This window comes from Channa argus, chromosome 13 (assembly GCF_033026475.1).
Source record: "Channa argus isolate prfri chromosome 13, Channa argus male v1.0, whole genome shotgun sequence".
Taxonomy (NCBI): Eukaryota; Metazoa; Chordata; class Actinopteri; order Anabantiformes; family Channidae; genus Channa; species Channa argus.
Genome location: NC_090209.1, coordinates 5,542,527 through 5,561,595, shown reverse-complemented (window position 1 = coordinate 5,561,595; position 19,069 = coordinate 5,542,527). Strand labels below are relative to the sequence as shown.

General features: G+C 42.0%; 1 protein-coding gene across 6 annotated transcripts; it reads right to left on the bottom strand.

Annotated features, from left to right (window-relative positions):
- Positions 1–4: 4 nt before the first annotated feature.
- rapgef3 (Rap guanine nucleotide exchange factor (GEF) 3) lies at positions 5–18,437 on the bottom strand. Of its 6 annotated transcripts, none has more exons than XM_067525708.1 (28): positions 18,215–18,437; positions 16,188–16,273; positions 12,346–12,390; positions 8,167–8,273; positions 7,960–8,081; positions 7,293–7,470; positions 7,021–7,105; positions 6,701–6,761; positions 6,270–6,346; positions 6,009–6,155; positions 5,783–5,889; positions 4,515–4,603; positions 4,316–4,394; positions 3,929–4,079; positions 3,708–3,793; positions 3,591–3,621; positions 3,406–3,481; positions 3,109–3,246; positions 2,871–2,968; positions 2,580–2,705; positions 2,089–2,270; positions 1,880–1,970; positions 1,679–1,729; positions 1,423–1,510; positions 1,252–1,316; positions 1,083–1,137; positions 911–982; positions 5–660 (listed from the first exon to the last, which is right to left on the bottom strand). In XM_067525708.1, the coding sequence occupies exons 1-28, from the start codon at positions 18,420–18,422 to the stop codon at positions 545–547; spliced, it is 2,817 nt and encodes a 938-aa protein (XP_067381809.1). In that variant the 5' UTR covers positions 18,423–18,437; the 3' UTR covers positions 5–544. The 6 variants fall into 6 exon arrangements, 5 of the variants coding, with proteins under 5 accessions (XP_067381809.1, XP_067381810.1, XP_067381813.1 ...); XM_067525709.1 differs by having other exon boundaries at positions 3,708–3,790; XM_067525712.1 differs by lacking the exon at positions 16,188–16,273 and having other exon boundaries at positions 18,215–18,296.
- Positions 18,438–19,069: the final 632 nt, after the last annotated feature.

Genomic DNA, 19,069 nt, shown 5'->3' with positions numbered 1-19,069 from the left:
TGCATAGATGAGAAAATAATTTATTTAGAAAACAACACTGTATTAAAATTATATGAATGTTGGTCGCCAGATAATGATCTGATACATACACGATAGTTTTAATGTGAAAATACTAGTGCACAAAAACTGACCTAAAGTGATTAATTACGGTAAAGGTCTGCAGTATATGGTGTTATGGCCTTTTGTAAAACCACCACTTCAACAGGCAACAGTATACAAAACATCATAAATTAACCTTGGTACTGACACTTTACCTAATACATATTGTAACATCACCCTTGTGAGGGAATATATCTCTGCGGCCACTGTAAATGTTTACACACCAGTGTGTCCCACAAAGTCCCATGGACAGAATTTTAATTCCGTGGTTCAGCATTAATGGTCATTACTGTGCACACAGCACAACTTCACTCTTTGCTGAAGTTGTTTGAATGTAAGCAGTACTTGAATTAGACAAATATCCACTGTGCTCAGTCATTCAGGCAACAGCTCCAGAGGTTTTGTTGATCCAGTGCTACAGTTCCATAGTCTTTGTACATCTGCATTATTCTATTGTCCTCGATAGCTGTGTTAACTTGCGCTGGTTGTCAATCACCTTCAGGTTCTGAATGTAGTGTCGGATGTTGCTTGGGCTCCGCAGAGGAAGGGCGTGGTCAGAGTCTGGATGAGAGGGAGAAATCACGGTTGACTTAGATTGGCAAACTTTCCTTTTCATTTTGCGGTTAAGTATAAAAGTAAGCAAAGTTGTGAAACAGTTATCGGGTTGTAGAACACATTCATCAATATGTAAAAGAACACTTGGCACAGGCATTAGAAAAAGCCAGTCAAAACCAAAGTACATCTGTAGTAATCATAAAAGAGAGCTTTCAGCTTGCAGGGGAAACCACTGGACACAACAGCTACTGCTTACATGTAGATATGCGAGTAGCAGGCCCTTCCAGAAACATCCGATCTGCCAGGCCCCTCTGTGGAGATGAAGGCACTGTGGGGGAAGCATAGAGAAATCCTTCAATGACACACACCTGACACGATCTATTTACCTACTCATTGTTTCACCTGGTCTGTTTAGCTGGGTGACTTACCGTAAGGCTGGCTTCTGCATCCTCGTACAATTTTCACTGTCTTGGCAATCATGTGCTGCGACAGTAGGAGGAAAAGTTAGACATTTAATTTCCATTTTATACTGGGGGCCTTGGGACTCAATTATTGAAAATTATTGAGCTGTGTCCGCATCACCATTTCCTGTCTTACCATCTTCTCAAAATTGACCAATTTGTCTACATAGTTCGGGTTTCCCTCATGGATGAATGTCATGTCTGGACATAGACAGAAGGAGGAAAACATATTGCTAGTTAGACCCTTGGTGATTTAAGCCATGATGGTAGTAATTTAGCAATCACTCGTTGCTGATTAGCATTATACCTTTGAGCAGCAGAGGCATTAAGGGAATGTAAGGAGGACTGAGTTTGGCCACAGCCAGTCTGTAGGCCCTGTGGTTGCGTGAAGGGTCCTAAAAGAAACAGACAATTTACAGACAACCAACAAAACACTTTATGCTATTAGAGGTTAGAAAAGATGTGAGTGAGCTGCTTTACAATGTTAAAAAAGAGTAGGAAACTATAAAGAAAACAGTGCATTGAGGGGTTTGGGACAAGTGAGAGCACATAATAAAACTCACCATCAACCTCTCGTAAGCACAGTAAATTCTTTTTGTCTTGTTGGGTATTCTCTGTAGTGGAAAAATAACAAGCAACAAGTGAGTCCTGAGGTATTTCCAAAGTTACTGTTGGTTGTGACACAATATTTATGCAGAACATGTATTATTATCACCATCCTTCATTCCTCGTATTATTAGGTGTTGCACTGAGGGTCTTCTCACCTCCCAGGTTTTGTAAAGCCTCTGCACTGCACTGTTGCTCAAACCAAACATCACAGCAAAGAATGAATTAAGATTCTTCTGCTCCTTTAATCTGCGACAGAGGACACATGGCTATAAATATTATTTTCGAATTAATGGGATGGCATCTTGTAGTCTGGACCAAAGTGGGAGACCGATTGACCGGCAGATTTTATGCGACTGTCTCTTACACTGCGGCAATTTTGATGAACTTCTTGAGCAGAATGGCTCGTTTCACCAGGTCTTCACAGAGGCACAGCTCAGTCGCCACCCAGAACTGAACCTCGTTGAAGCGACGCATGAACCGCTCCAAATTAGCTGTGGTGGCACCTGGGAATTTATGACGCCCAAATTTGTAGTAGACCAGCTCCACCTGAGACAGGAGACAAGGACGACGAGTCACACACCACTTAAATACACCACACTTGAAATCACAAATGTGGAGAATGAAGCAAGACCAGCTTTTTACAGGGGACTTAATTCAGAAGCATGTGAAGCAGGCAGGGAATGTTGTATCACAGGACCAGATGATCTGTTGGCAAAGCCGGTACTATCAGATAAAAGGTGCTGAGGGGTGTGACTCATGTATGTTTGCAGCCTTGTTGTCTGGATGCCAGTTGCAGCTTTGGCTTTAGTTGTAAAAACAGACACGGAAGCTGAGGCCTGATGATCAGATGCTAACCTCATGCATGGCAGTGAACAGTTCCCAGTCATAATTAGTGAGTTCACTTGCGATATCTTTAGAGCCCATCTGTTCAAGGATGTCAATCGTTCCTTGCTCTGGACCCTGCTGCTCCTTGAGGGGCATCTGAGAGACACACAGAGAAAAATAATTAGGTTATAAAAAAGGTTATGGTGTGTGACTGACTGATTCTTCTCGGGCAGGACAACGCACTTTAAACAAAACCATCGTGTCAAATTCAGCTGTGTGCACCAAAAGAAGTGTGCAAACCTATGTAGGACTATTCCTCACCAGCTGTTCCACTTGAGTGCTTGAGCAGATGAACACTCTCTCATTGAGGCCCAAGGCAGTGTAGAATGCTGTGGCATCAAGCTTTAGCTGAGCTCTTTCTGTGAGCACATAGAATGTAAAAATGCAGCTTTTAGCACACTGAACTTAATTGGTCAATATCATCAGTTCTATACAATTTCACAGCAATATAAATACCAAATATCTGCTATACACTTGAAAAATTGTGTCTCAGACCTACCTCCACTGGAGTTCACTTTCACTAGGATGTGATCTCCGCCAGGTTTGACTATTGCTGACATGACATCCTGGACGGATGAATTTACCGGGAGCATCAGGGTGAGAGGTTTGTTGTCTGTCCTGTAGATCTCATACAACACTGCACGGAGAAGGGACCAACTCAAAGATTTGCTGATGGGATGATGGTGCGGGAAACATTGTGTGCTGAGCACGCACGCATGTGAGGTAACCCCTCCACGCTTGAACATACTGTAGCACTGTAAAGCATAATGTGGGACTGAGTTGATTTGCTACACACCTTTATCCTGCCCTCTGATTGGCTGTAGCCTCCCCACTGGCTCCTCACAGGTAGAAAACCAATCAAAGTGCTGGCTCTGTCGACAGCATCAGAGTTACTCAAATTAGTGACATTAAATTGAAATTGGCAGCATTATAAAGATGAAACGGTTTCCCCATCAAACAGCATCCCCCAAAGATGCTTACCCTGCTCGGTGACTGATATCCATTCTCCAACCTGTCAGAGTGTTAAAACACGTTTTACAATGCATGTTTTAAAACACTACACTTATAATTAACAATAATGAAATAATGTTATCTTACACTTTTGTTCTTCTTCTCTCCCGAAATTGTTCTTTCAGCAGGCTGCACAGACGTAAATCCCCCGCAACCTCTTTCTTCAACCTCTGCTTCAGCCCAAACATGGAAATAAAAAAAGAAAAAAGACACAAACATAATTATTAATCCTCCTCATAGTAAAATTACTATTCATAAAATGCTATGGAAACATTCCAGCGCATTGGATATGCTGCTGAACATCTCACCTCCAAGAAATCCAGAGCACCATGGTCTTCCTTCAGCAGAAGCCCATACAGCACCACCCACTGGCAAATGAGCTTCACTACCTTCTGCTTGGTGTTGAGAATGAAGGCAGCTTTCTCCTGATCTGAACCCTCAGAGAGCTCTGCTTGGTAGGTGAAATCGCTGTTAAGGTGCACAGCATGACACACTTTGCAAACAGACAGAAGACATTGTACTTCAGCAGGACATACTGTAGATCCACTGAGAAATATCACATCCAGTGTCTGTTTGGACTTTGGACATAATCACCACCAAAAGTAAAAGTGCAGCAGCAGCGGTGGCAGTGGGATTACAAATTGTTGTTATTATCATCCATATCTCGATTATTATTATTGATCGGGACAGGATATTGATGCTGTAGTGCAGAACAGAGCTGGCTGGAGGGCATGAAGACTTTATGGGTGAGCAGAAAGTCGCTCACGGAGGGATCTGCACGAAGACAAACAGCACAACAACACACTGTTTATGAACGAGTTGACTGAGCCTGGTCATCGTGAATCACTCAAAAAACAGAATAAATTGTATAAGGATGTATGTGCAGGATCCTACCTATGGCATCATTTCCGTTAGAGTCCAACTTCATTGTTTCCAGTAGGTGTTCGAGGATTTTCTCAGGTGTTCCTGACATTATTGTGTATCTGCACAGACAGACGTGTCAAGACAGAAGGAAATAAAACCGCTGATTTTTTTTACATGCACTTTGTTAAACTTTTATTATTTATTTAGTGTCTGATAATGTAGTTTATTCATATTATCATTGCTTTGTATGTTTCTATCCTAGTTTTATCACTGCTACTATGATTAGAAATCCTTCGATGGTCACTTTTTTGGACATTTTTTGATTTATTATGGAGGCTGTGTAACATCACAAAAAGTCTACAGCCACAACATAATCCACGTGGCTTTACTTCAAGATACAATATTTAACTTTGTTTTAATAATTAGTAGAAATATGCTCCAAACATCTTAAAGTGTGGAGGAGTTGTCCAAGGCTACTGTGATCCAGACTCATTGAAACGTCTGGATCAGATGTTCAGAGCAGAGATATTCCTCATATCTCGGTTTAGTGTTTGGCATGGTAACACTCACTAAGTAGCATTAAACACAAACTCCTGGTGAGCAGTATACAAATACATTACATTACAACCCATTGGATTTGTCGACTGATACCTTTCTCAAAAAAAGAATAAGGTTCTTGACTTAACCACTGCATAGTTTGTCCAGCAAACACAGGTGAGTTGGCAGTAGCATATCATAACTAAATGAACAGTGGTGTTCTCTTAGGTCATAAGTTACAGGTCAGAAGTTCACTGTTGTTTAAAACACCCTGCCTTCCAGGATACAGTTGCATGTCTGTCAGTGTCCCTCATATCTACATTTGGAGGCTCTTTATCAGGTGGCATCTGGTCCAAAAATGCCATACTGGCTGGATTCCTTTAGATAATCCATCTTACTCAGTGGAAAGAACACGATGATTGCAGTGTACGTAGGTGTGCAAGTCAAGAGAGGAACAAGGTAAAGTAGGTAAAGTAATCGAAACAGGAGGTTCTTCTATGTTTGCTAAAATACTTCACGGCTGATAAGAAGTCATTCAACAAGGGTTAAAGTCCGTTTCTTTTCAGGCTGTCGGCTAAATATCTAATATTCAGACCTAACCTTATTTGACAAAAAGATCTGTACACTTGTCCCTCATTGTGCTTTGACTAATGGAAGTGTGATACAGTATCTGCCTCACCCAGATAAAGTGTCTTATTGATTGTGAACCTGCTAGCGAAGTGCTTGTTTTGTCTCCTATGAGGTGAGGGAGAGTTTCTCACTTGCTGTTGTTGCCCGTTCCCCCCTGCTCGGCCGACCAGGCGCACTTCTCCAGCACCAGCACGGTTTTCCCATGTTCCTCCAGGCGCACTGTATTAGCCTCCACATCCTGAGGAACACAGAAACACAGACAAAGTAAATTGTATATATCGGTGATGCACATTAAAGAAATACACGGTTGGCCTTACAAAACAAGTACACATTTGCTCCACACTCATTGAGACGGACCTTGAGGATGCGTATAAAATCCTGTTTATCAACCCGGAGGAAATGGCAGTTGTCTTCTCTCAATATGATGGTGGCAGCTCGAGGTGCATCATTCAGCAAAGCTAGCTGCCCAAAGTCCTCACCTTCATGTAATGTGGTTACCAGCCCCTGTATGCACACAGTAGTTTCAGCACTATGATATTATACAATGGAACTAGTCATTTCTTAAGTGATGGTTGTAAGATGTATTTGCTGTTTTTTTTTTGAGAAACTGAGATTTACCTTTCCATGTGTGATCACATTTACAGAGCCCTTCCAGATGATGTACCAGGAGGTGCCTTTATCCCCCTGACTGAACACTGCATCACAACAAAGACAATATTCAACATGTTTAAACAGCGATTATCTGATAATCATGTTGACAGAGGAAAAATGGGCTTTTTATGTACAGTATGTGTATTGGAACATTTGTGTTTAACAATGGCAGAATAAGGGAGCAAAACATGACACGATGATCTGATTGCATTTACTGAAGTATTGAATAAGTCTAGATATGATGATGTTTGAATATTCACAGTCCCGTGCTTGTTGTGCAGGGGAGTGTGTTCATCGGGGATTTTCTCAGCATAACACAGTGTGGTTCAACCCCAAAATGAAACTGTGTGTGTCTCAAGGCGTTTGGAAGGCTCTCTGCAAACGGGCTCAACACTCACAGACTGTTCCGGCCTTGGCATGTGATTCAAAGACCAGCACCGCTGCCAGCTCCTTACGTACCTACGGGCACAGCAAGGCAAGAAGTGAACTCTATTGGTAATTCCTGTCTCTGTGACACAATATCCAAAGAAACTTTGGTCAAAATAATTTGAAAATCAAAGCAAATGATTATCATGAATGAACCCCAAATAGCACGGCAAAGCATTATTCCTTTCATTTAGACGAAAATGTCAGGAGACTTATGGTTGATATGAATGAGAAAAAACGTGAAAGTTCTACATAAAGTCTCTTTAATCACAAGGAGGTGATAGTGACTGACTGAAGTGGAGAGATGAGCAGCAGCTTTGACATGGAGCAGCTCCTCGTAGATGACCTCCAGGTCCTCAGCACTCCTCTGACTGGGGCTAAACACAGTGAGACAACACAGGTGCACTTAAAAACCCTATTGAAAGATGCAAACTTCTTGGTAAAATCCTTGTGTACCAGTTCCTGTACGGCTGTCATACTTGATAAATATAAACTTCAAACTTTGCCAATTATTCCACAGTTTCTATAGGTTTATATGCATTAGAAATGTCTCAACATACTGACCATTTGCGTAGAATCATAGTGAGCAGAGCATCAGGACCCAGCTGAGACAGCAGAGAGAGACCTTCCTGCAGCTCATCCTCTGAGTCCTTCACATTTGTTATATGGTTCAGGCCGAACTCAGAGTCCTTGAAGCGGTAGAACTGCGTGTCCTTGTCATTGAAGTTCAACTCATGTTTCACTTGATTGAGACAAAAGAAGAATAAAAACAGTGTAAACGAACTAGGACAGTAGACATGTGGTGACTAGTAAATATTGTCCCTAAGGAGAATTCATAATAAGAATAAGCGCCAGGAAATTCTGAAAGTTCCAATTCATTTGATGATGAAGCATTTCTGTCCTGATTGGAGTGGTCTACTTCAGGAGGACAGCGTCCCGTCCAAGGAGCATAAGTGGTTAGTGAATGCTTGACTGAGTGAGAACACATTGTAGAAGAAACACCCTGGCAAACTCAGCTGCCAGATTTCAAGATGCTCAAACACTTGTGGGAAAGTCTTGAGTGCTGCCTGAGATATTATCATCAGAATATATTTGAAAATAAAAGAATTTGGCCAGCACATGGCAATTATTAACACTGATGTGTCTGTAGTTTTAGCCGCTGGTCAAAAATAAATAAATAAATAAATACAATTTCACATTTGTATCAGTAATGGTGCTCTTCAGCTCTTACCATGAACAAGGATCCCTTCATCCACCAGGACCTGCCACATCCCAACTGCCTGGCTTCTTGATTGGAAACATTCATTTTGTTTCATTAGCCAGTCAACGAGTTCTTTTCCAGAACAACATTGCCTGTGAGAGAAACTGAAGATTAACTGCCATGTATTTTGCAAAGATTGTCACATCCGAAAAAAGGTCAAAACCCCAGAATAGATACCTGTATGTTTTTAGGTGATACTTTCTATCACGGATCAGACCAGGGTTCCTGTCCGTCATAACACAATACACGGATCTCGCTGCTTTTACAACACGATCTGAAAGAAACTTTAGAAACAAATAAAAAAATTATTAATCAGTTAATCGACAAATCTCATTGCCAAACAAATGGGATGGCAACTTATCGAATGTGGAAACTGAGACATGAAATAGTTTCTGGGAAAACATACAGTCATTTTGAATCTGATGCCAATAACAAAAAGATGCAAAACAATTATGTAATAAAAAAAAGGAAAAAACTAAACAAAAAACATCTAGATGAACATGTCAATAAGAGGTTACTTGGCAACAGGTCAGCATCATAACTGGCTATAAAAAGAACATCCCAGAGAAGCTGTCTTCCAAAAATGAGCAAATGGCGAGATTCATCACTCACACTGTGAAAAACAAGGCATGTTCAACATCTCGAAAATATTGTTTTGCAATGAAAAAACATTCTCTATGGCTCATGATATCATTAAAACATTCAAAGAATCTAGCGAAACATCCGTATGCAAGGCCGAAAATATCTTCGTGCCCTCAGGCAGCCTTGCATTAAAAACAGGCATGATTGTTCAGTGGAAATCCCTAAATGGCCTCAGAACCAAAACCACTGTCTCTTGAGTCCACGACTGTAAGTTAAACATGTACCGTGCAAAGAAACAACCATATATAAACAAGTTTCAGAGGTTCATTCCAGAAACCATTGACAACTGTGAAGGCACCAAATCTGCTTTCCAAACTAAACCAACTGATCTCAGTTACCAAATACATACAGAGTGTTTTAAAGGAAGAGGGGATGCAACACAGTGGTAAATCATACCCCTGTCGCAACTTTTTAAAAAAACATGTTTCTGGCATCCAATTCAAAATGAGAAGATATTTTTAAACAAAGAATCATATTTCTTATCTTCAACATCTGATATGTTGTCTTTTAAAATTGCATTCTCTTTTTATTTAAATTGTTCACAGTGACCCAACTTTTCTGGAAATTATTTGATTTAAGCTTTTGTGTTTCCTCTCATACAATATTCTCCTCTCTTTTCTAAATTTATGAAAGTGAGTGGAAATGAGTGAGAGCAGTCCACATATAGAGGAGGACACGTAACACAGATGGTCTTACTGAAATAGTTGACGTGTTTGACTGTGTGGCAGCAGAGAGAACTCGGTGTGTTTCTTTGTTTTTCCCCTGAGCATGGAAATCATGTGTGATAGCATGTACGTGAGTGGAGATTTCTGTGGATGTAGGAGTGTAATGTGGGGTGTGTGTGTGTGTGTGTGAAGGGAGTTGAGAATGTGTTAAAAATGGCCACGTTAAACTCTCCCACACCTCACCAAGTTCCCAGGCTTTACGACAAACTCTCTGCCTGGCGTGTGGTGACGATAAACTTTCACTTTCCTTTGAACTCCTTTCACAATTTCCCCCTCCCTCTCTCCCCCTCCCACGCCCAGAATGATTGCAGACAGGGGTGCAAAACCCTGTCAGCCACTGTTACAAAAGCACGACTTATGTAACATGAATAATGTTTTGTTGCTGTAATGCCACCATCCTATTTCAGGCCTTTTCACGCTTTACGCTCTGCTGCTATTTGAAAAACAAACTGGCTCCAAACTACCACTCAGCAATATTTATTCCTAATGATTGATGAAAGTTGACATTCGTATTTGGCTCCTCCCTGTTTGACTCCGTCTCTACCCCCTGCACCAAGTCTTGTGATTCCACGAGACGGTTGCCTGTTTGTTCTTAGGATTTTCCTTAAGGTGCTGTTGTTTGCCCAAGGTGGTGGTCTTAAGATGCGCACAGAAGCCAGCAATGACCATCTTCCTGTTTTCTCTTGTCAACTGGAAAAAAATTAAGGACGCCAGTGACAAAATCTAGCTGCATCATCTCCCATCTTCTAGCCTTCTGCCACTCACCGTAGACATGACAACCTTTGCCCTGTCACCTGATTCGAGGCTGTAACACATACATGCAAGTTCACACAGGACTACTAATTATAATGTAGTACTGTAACAGAGTACTGTGGGTAAACCTGTGCAGCACACACTTGAACCTTTCATCCCCACATCTGTCTGTTCCCAGACCTGACTTCAGCAGAGTACAAGTGCCTGAGGCGTCTACTGTGCCCCACTAGAGTTATGGAGTCTAGAGGTCACCAATATTCCCAGGGGCCCATTTCACCCCTTGGACTCCCATGGGGACATTCTCAGGCATTTCATCTCCAAAAGTTATTTTCTTGACGGGGGAAAGTTTCCATTACCTACCTCAGTAGCTACAAAAACAATATCAAAAGCCATATTTTACAGAGCAGCAAAACAGATTCCAGTGCTGGCTGCCTGGGATGTGTGTGTGTTTACCATCTACATGTAGGTCACCTAATCATGTTATCTAGAACTATAACACACAGATAATTGTTCCAACTGAGTCAAATTACTGAGCAAACATCTTTCCCACAGGTGATTCTGTCAATGACACAAAGTACAATACACACACTCCTCGAGTGTGCAGTGTTCGTCACCAACATATGAGCCGTGTGTAAAGTTTGAATAGGCAGCCATAACCTATTTTATGGCAGGGGCTTATTCTGCTGTAGATATAATTTTACAGTCAAGAGTCCATATTTATAAAGTGTCGTCGGTGTTATACGCCTTAACAGTTTTTACCTGCATAATAACTTCTGCCTAACATTCTTCAGCAGGGCAGGTGCAGAGAACACTGTCATTTGCTTGCAGAAAGTGACTCATTCATTATGTGCGTCAACTTCAATTTGGTTTTGTTACTCATTCTTTTAAAATGTGTAGTATGCGGTTGGGCTTGGTGTCTTGTCGAGTGATGAGTTCACTGCACTGTAAGTCTCCTGTGTAGGTGAGACATTTCTCTTCCTGTGACTTTGAGGGGCTGTGTTGTGTGAGAAGAACGGTGTGGGTTTATTCAGTGTAATGCAGCTCTGTGGTCTGCAGATACCGGACGTTTTCCACTCTCTGCACAAACACAAACCCACATTTGTATAGGCAACATTTCCATTCTGCCGTACAAGACAAATTTGGTTTCAATCCTTTTGAATGTTTTAATAACCTTTGAGGTGTATGCATCAAGCTGTCTAAAGAACATAAACACATTGTACAGCTGTGCACGAAATACTTTATGTCCAATCGACAAAATCCTGGACCTGCAGAACAGAACCACAGGACCACTTCAGCCTTGGACAAGTGAAAAGTAGGTGAGGCCTTTTCTATTAGCTGCCTTGTCAAAAGCTACAATTAGCCATTTAGTTGAACTTGGGGTTCAGTGTCTTGCCCAAGGAGACACAATCAGGAAGAAGCAGGAGTCAAAAGTGTTGGAACAACTGCTCTAGCAACTGAGCCATGGGCCTTGGAGCAAAACCAAACACCTCATATAAAAAAACTACTTGTCTTGATTTGTGCTATCATAATGTATGATGCTAATAGATTCTACAGATCTGGAGCCAACACGTGTTAACTTCTCCATACGGTTGGCAACACCTGCCTCCAGCAGACTGTCTATCCTTTCTGTCTTCTCTCGACAACCTAGAACACACCGGCATTAGTCCCCTGGGGGTTAAAAGATGTTCCCTCACTACTCCTGTCTGTTGTGAGATCACTGAAACCTTTTTCTTCTCAGACTCTGTTATCAGTCTTTTAAAGGTTCTCTCCTTTCGCACGCTGTTGAAGAGGCTGAGATAAAGCCGGGTGAGGGGCCCGGGCTGGGTGAGGTGTAGGCTTTGGAACGGTGGGGGGGGGGGGTCTGTTATACAGTATGTGATCTCTGCAGTGCCCTTCATACGTCTCATGACTGCATGTCCCTCTGGGAATGTGTTTTTTTAAGACACACTTGAGTAGTAATGCAGGATATTATAACAACAAAAGAACGAGTTCGGCGGTTTGAGGGGATGCAAGCGCTGCAACTCCACATGATAGCAGAGGTCAGTTAAAGCCCAAATCTCAGAAGTGACAATAGCAGTGGTCAGCTGATTACAGCGGCTAAAACGTAATAAAACTGTCACTGGCACCGTGTTTCTCCATAGCTGCAGTGTAATAACACTAGTGAGAACATTGGATTTCTTCAGGCTGTGGGGAGATGATGTACCAGAGCTGGGCTTCCACAACGTGGCATACACACCTGCTTCATAGTGTCCTTTGAATTCAGGGCCTCTGGCAACGGCGTCTAGGAGAAACAGAAAGAGAAACGTTATCACAACTGAGCCGTTTCTGCATCTCTAAAACCTCTGAACTAAAATATGACATTCCACAGGGAGCTGAACTGATTGCTGATAGAAATCTCACTGTGGCTGCACCAGGTAAACAGATACCTAACCAAGCTGGACTGTCTACATAGAAAAAACGAATCATTTTCTTTTTGCTTGGTAAGAAGGTCAGTGAAAATCCATCATCTCTGAACCTGAGCTGTGTTGCCATTGTCTCCAGTGTGGTGTGTGTGGGCGTCGAGTGTGTGTGATGAAGTGGGAGAAAAGAGTGCACAGACATCAGCGGGAGAAAGTACACAGGTCGTAGCCATGCATTTTTGTTAAAAGGTTGCTTTTAATTATTGGCCAGTCATCCTTCTGAAAAAAAAAAGGCCAACCTTTTACAGAATAAATGTACGGCAGCAGTCTTATATAAGTATAACCACAACATGTTCAGAGTCAGTGCAGCTGTAACTTAAACCTGCTGCCATGTCCGTACTTTGGCCTAAGTTGCACTTCCTTTTTTCCCTTGGCTTTTATGTTTTTATGATCCCGTACTTGAATGTACTTGATTTCCCAAGGTAATTTCTTTCAATGAACATAATACCATGACATATGAGGACCTTTGTCAAAGCCCATAACTGATGGCTTGAGGCCACCGAGTGTTACGCCTGGGCTCTCACGAAGCAACAGACCAAACCAGCACACGGACGACATATTTACCAGGCATTTGAATTTCTTTCTTGAGTGATAACACGAACAGCTTGCGAAAACAAAAAGCAAAGCAAACACGCGCCATGCTGTAGCTGACACTGGCTGCCGGTACTGATCGACTCTTCACATCACTGATACACATCTGTGACATCCACCCAGTCTGCAGACAAGACTCCGTGGCATGTTTTGTCTGCTCCGCTGTGCGCGCGGTTATGTCACAAGACCATAGTCTGAATGGCTGACAGCGCTAACTTCTAAGTTACTCATTAAAAAAAAAAAACTATTGTGGAGAAAAGCTTGGAGTAACATGAAGTTAAAGCTGACTTTCTGCTGGTACCAATGAAGGGATTTTTAACCACACATGGCTTCAATGGAGCCAAAGTTGTTGCATACTTTTATCAGCCGTGCCCCTGACTGAAACATGTTGCCCCCCTGAGCACACACCCCAGCAAAATCTGGAAAAACCAGTGTCTTTCTAGACACACGTAGGAACCTTTATGAATGTATGGGGTTTTGTTCTGGCCTCCGTTTTGCCTCTGTTAGAAGGACCTGACTGTCTGAGCCCCCCAAAAAGCTATTAGCCGACACGTCAAGGCCCGAACACTGGGCACTATTTAACTGAGCTCATACGAGAAAGGTTTCACAGCTTTTGTGCCAGTGGGGACAAACAGTGATCCAAATGAAAAGAAAAATCACATGTATAATGTCAAAGGCGGTGTGTTTATGAATAATATGAGTGGCTGCTTTTAGTGCGTCGTCGACTCTACACTTGTGCAAATCTTGTTAAACAGACCAGGACATCTTTGTGGAAGTGTTCTTGTGTAACCGATGACATAAAAGACAGCCTGAATAAACACAGACAGACACGGTTAAGTGACAAGTTAAACGCTCCTGTGAGTACAGTAAGTGATTATTAAACTCAGGGTGTCAGTTGTCAAACAACATCCTTGTGGGTCATTGACTGTTTATTCTAGAGGCTTCTCCTGGTTTCTTAGGGTGAAATATCACGGTGAAGTGCAATGTATAGCAGCAGGAAGTTCAGAATACGCTGCAGATTCATGTTTGTCTTTGACCCACCGATGATTAAAGGTCAAGTAAACTTGAAAGCTAAGAGGCTCACAACTGTTCTATGTCTTCCTGTAACCTGGAAACAACCCCCACCCCACCCATCCACCGCCAGCATTCTTCCATAAACTCTTTTGTAAGCTGAACGGGGGGGTTGTTGCGAAGGTGAACAAAAAAACAATTCACTATTTATAACCTGAGGTTAATAAAAACTTTGTGCTTTGTTACCTTCCTGAGCCCCCCCCCCCCCCCCCCCCCCCCACACACACACACACACACACACACACACACAAGCTGCTAAAACAATAGAAAGCTCTGCATCAGTCTGCTGGAAGCCTTCTTGGAATGTCTCCAACCTGCTGCTTTGGGGAACCTGAAGTGTGTCATCTACAGTGGAGGCCAGAGGAAGACAAGTCACTGAACACTGCAAGTTCTAAAAACCACCGCACCCCCTCTCTGACAACGTTTTAGCACTTTTGCCATCTCCTCACCACCTTTTCTGCAAATCTGTTTTAGAGTTTCAACACAGATGTTTTACCTCCTATGCTACAAGGTGGTTGTCAACCTAAACGAAAACTAGGATTTTTAATGCCGTTAAACGTAGCAGAACATCTACTAAATATAGTAATAATCGTCTTGTAGATCGTCTAATGACCGCTGTGAATATACATTTCACTGATATTTTCAATGAATAATTCAACACTTCTACATAAAGCAAGTGACATCCACCGTAGGGAAGAGAACAAAGTGTGAAGCTCCCTTCCACGTAATGTGCAACACATGATGATGGTGCATTGATCATCATCTGTTCATCTCCTCCTCATCATATAACTGTGCTACGACTTTGCTCTGTGCTCCATTAACTAGTGCTCAGCTCCTGAAGGAAACGTACCCAGCTGATGCCCCGTATGGTCGCTGTTTCCCCCGAGTAGCGGTCCGGGAACACTTGGTAATTGTGACTCCGAAACAGATGCATCTTGTCTCAGATTAAAACAAGCCGAACTTTCCCAGTGTGAAGAGGATGTGAATGCAGACGTCCAGGCATTATTCCCAGCGCAGAGGATCGACCCGTCACCAGCTCCTGAGCGCGCAACGACGACTCGGCACCGCAACCCGACACTCTCCGGTCAAGACTACATTTTGTCCCCCGGATTTGTGCCCTCCAGGGTCCACACAGGTTTCTGTGTGTCGTTCCTGTCTCCGCACCGAGAGCTTGCCAGACGTGTCTGCCTCAGTGGAGACAGGCTGTATAATGTTCAACCATCCCTCGCAGCACAGGCGCACTTTGTTGTTGAGCTGCGTGTGTGCGCTATTTTGGCTTTGCCAAGGAAACACACGGAGTCATTAGTCATATTAGACACGTCCTCCTCTGTGGCATTTTTACAGTCTAATTCAAGGCATTTGAGTTAGAAATGTCAGGATGAATTTTGTACCTCTACAATCACATTTTGGCACTTTCAGACTTTTTTCCCCCCAAAACTTTCATAAGAAGAAAACCAAACAAACATGTCATCACAGTATTTTGTTATTCATTTCCATTCTTAAAATTTGGTTTAACATGTTGTCAGTCTCAATTAAATCACACAAACTCAATTTTGGAAACACCTGTCCGGCTTTTCACCTGGACTCAAGGGCTATTTTAAGAGGCCTAATGTTCCACGCAGGCACTGTATAGTCTAACTTGTTCAGGGCAGTAGTTCAGAGCAGCCCACAAGAGCTGCAGAACTGAGCACACAGACTTATCAGGTAGTGCAGCTGTCTGGCTCAATGGGTCCGGTGGCACATGGACATGAAGATAAACTTTTGCAAGGGCAGTTTAGGTAACAACAACATTCGATGTCTCCTATCAGTGGTGTTGTCCACTTGCAGTGTGAACACAGGTTTTAAACTTTCACATGCACCTTGTTTTACTGATTGATGTATGAACGGCTGATTTGTGTGAACAACCTCATCTTTTGCTGGGATTTTTTTTGGCACAGGACACAAGAGGATGACTTACTTCTCCATTCTCTGCTGTACGACGTCTCGGAGGAGAACCGATGGATTTGACCAAGTTCTCCATAGAGAAGCTGGTGTGAACAGTAACTGTATAGACAAACAGGGTTATAATTAGTTTCTTTAACAGTACTTGTCAGTAATGTGTCTAAAAAAGCGATGAGGACAGAGGACAAATAAACAAGTACAAGTGGACCCTGTATGACCTAATTTCCCATGCACCTCCAGTTATAACTGGATCCTGGTCAACTGTGTCCTGCAGGCTGCTGTACACATTATGCAAGACTTGTTTAAATCCCAGCCATTGTTTCAATGCAGGGCTGCCCTTCCTGTAATGACCTCAATGTCCCGAGTCAGTTTGCCTTGGCTTTCCACAAGACGCACACAGACAACAACATCCATTCTTTCCTGCTTTCCATGCTTTCATTTTGGTCGTCCATCCAGCGGGAGAAATGTACGAGGGTAGTGCAATGGAACAAGCGCTTCTGTGCTTCATAATCAAACACCGGCACCTATTGCTCTTAAATGTCCATAGTGATTTAGACCTTTTTGGCTCCGTCTTAAAGCCTGTGTTTCAGAAATGAATGTGACTTCTCACCAGGTTTAGACCTCTGTGAAGTCATGAGGATCCTCCTGTTACAGCTGTCCTAAAAGCCAGTATTAAAACTACTTCTAAATGTTTGAGTGTGTGTGTCTAAATGCTTCACAAAGACTCCCCCAGACCACTTTCAGAATGGTCACAATAAAGGAATCCAGCTTTGCTCCGTATGACTACCCAAGGGAACATTAACATGATAGTTTAGCTGATAAGGAGAACACATAACTACAGGGCCTTCATCGAGTTTGAGCAGCAGCACATCACTGAAAAAAAGGAGAGTGGTTCATTTTATGGTGAGTTTATTTTAAGTATTACATTAAACTAAAAAAAAAAAACTTTCTAGAAGGTTAATCAACACAGGATGGAGATAATCTCAGGATTGATATCTGAGAAAAGCCTGCTCGAGACGGGTAATTGCTTTGTGGCCATGGGATTGAAATGAAAGCTCATTAACACTGCTGCATTGTTTGATGACCTTGTTTTAGATTCAGAGGAGCATTGTAAAGTTATCAAGAAGAAATGTGGGCTTCTGACACATGAAACTCTTCAGTGACGCCAGTCCTGGGCCACTTTGCATTGCATAAGACTTCAGTTCACATGCTGGCCTGTTAAAACAAATGCTGCCCTCTGCTGAGAACTCCCATGGTCTGCAATCTGCATCAAGTGAAGAGGACAGAAAGAAAACTATTTCAAAAGTCACATTGATTGACTCCCATTAAAGAGTCTATATTGATATAAAAAAAGGTTTTAAGTGTTTTGATGATGGGAATTTATGCCTCTCTCTCTCTTTTTCTGTAATTATATTTAGATCCCATGGGAATGGGAGTGGGATTTCCTGCGACACATCTACGCCCATGGAATGTATACTTTGCCAACTGTCTATGTTGGTACACACAGACACACACACACAGACACACAGACAAAGACACACACACACACACACACACACCTTTTCCTTCCTCCCTGGGGGTCACTTAACAGTAACAGACAGCGACATAATGAATCTTTTTGACCCTGTGGTCAAATAAGGACTGAAGCAGAAAGTAAAGAAAACTTGAGAGAAAACATTTAAAACAGAGACGTTAACTTTAATGTCTGCTCAACCCCGTCTCCGTCAGCATTGCTCCAGCACATCTGCCTCATGTGGCTTAGTCACATGTCGATATTTGGCAAATGAATTCAGTTATATGCACCAAAGGCAGCAAATAAATCAACATATTATTTATTAAACAAGTTCATTTCTTTCGAAGTTGGTCCTTAAATATCTGCTGCTGATAAAATGTTGTAACACATGACGACAAGTGCCAAGACAATCCTATGTTTGCATCTAGTGAAGAATATAGAGTAAATTTTCTTTCTAAAGTAAAAAAATATAAAGTGATCCTAAACTATACAGCCTGTTTCATTATCTTTATAGACGATTGGTAACTCACCAGTGTCACACTCTCGTAAGTTATTTGGGTTTTCTTGTCTCCTTCTCAGTCTTTGCTCCAACCATACGTATGAAGATGATTTCTCAGTCAGTGTAGTTTCTGTGAGTTGTGGCGAGAGTTGCTGGAAACAGTTTCCTGTATTTGGTCTCGAATAGAGCCCCCCAGGGCAGGGGCTGAGTACAACACTGAGACAGAGCAGTGTGTGCATGTGTGAGGACAGGAGAACTAGATGCTGCACACAACTGCAAAGTCTTTGATATAATTTACTTTCACACACAAATAAATGCTGTGGTTTTTTTCTGTGACATCCTCAACTGCAGCAAAACTATGAACCGCCACAAAAAAGCTTTGAAGCATGGTGTAGAGATTTAAAGTCTCTGTTTGTATTTATATTCAAACTGTAAAAACAATTGCTAAGAAGTTTCTTTAAATCTAAATAAAAAATATTTATCTTAATGTTTCCTGCAGGGAATAAATGAAACATTTTGTTCTTTCAAAATTGTGCATCTTTTTAAAATATGTTATAATTGTTACTCTCCTTACTTCTTACCAGCTGACAGCATGTGCTATCACAGGGTTCATGTAGTCAAGGGAAGTCTGTTTATGTCAGTGACTGACCTTTTGACCAAATGACCTTATGCAACATCAAACTAATTTAAACTACAAGCCTCTTAACAGTCAGTTGTTCTATCGTCAAACAACCTTAACTTTAACCTAAAACTCTGTCCTGCACCCAGTGTTCAGTGATGTGATCTCAAGATGTGTGATCTCAATATAATGCACAACCTGTGCTGTTTTAAAGGCAAAACGTGCTCACAACCAATATTTGAAAACTAAAACTCTTCATGACACTGC

Excerpts from the sequence above, each read along its gene's own strand:
- rapgef3 (XM_067525708.1), bottom strand. The coding sequence starts at position 18,422 with ATGCACACACTGCTCTGTCTCAGTGTTGTACTCAGCCCCTGCCCTGGG. Across the intron at positions 5,890-6,008 it reads ATTTTATACGCATCCTCAAG|GATGTGGAGGCTAATACAGT; the intron begins GTCCGTCTCAAT and ends TGTGTTCCTCAG. Across the intron at positions 2,706-2,870 it reads GCACTCAAGTGGAACAGCTG|ATGCCCCTCAAGGAGCAGCA; the intron begins GTGAGGAATAGT and ends TGTGTCTCTCAG.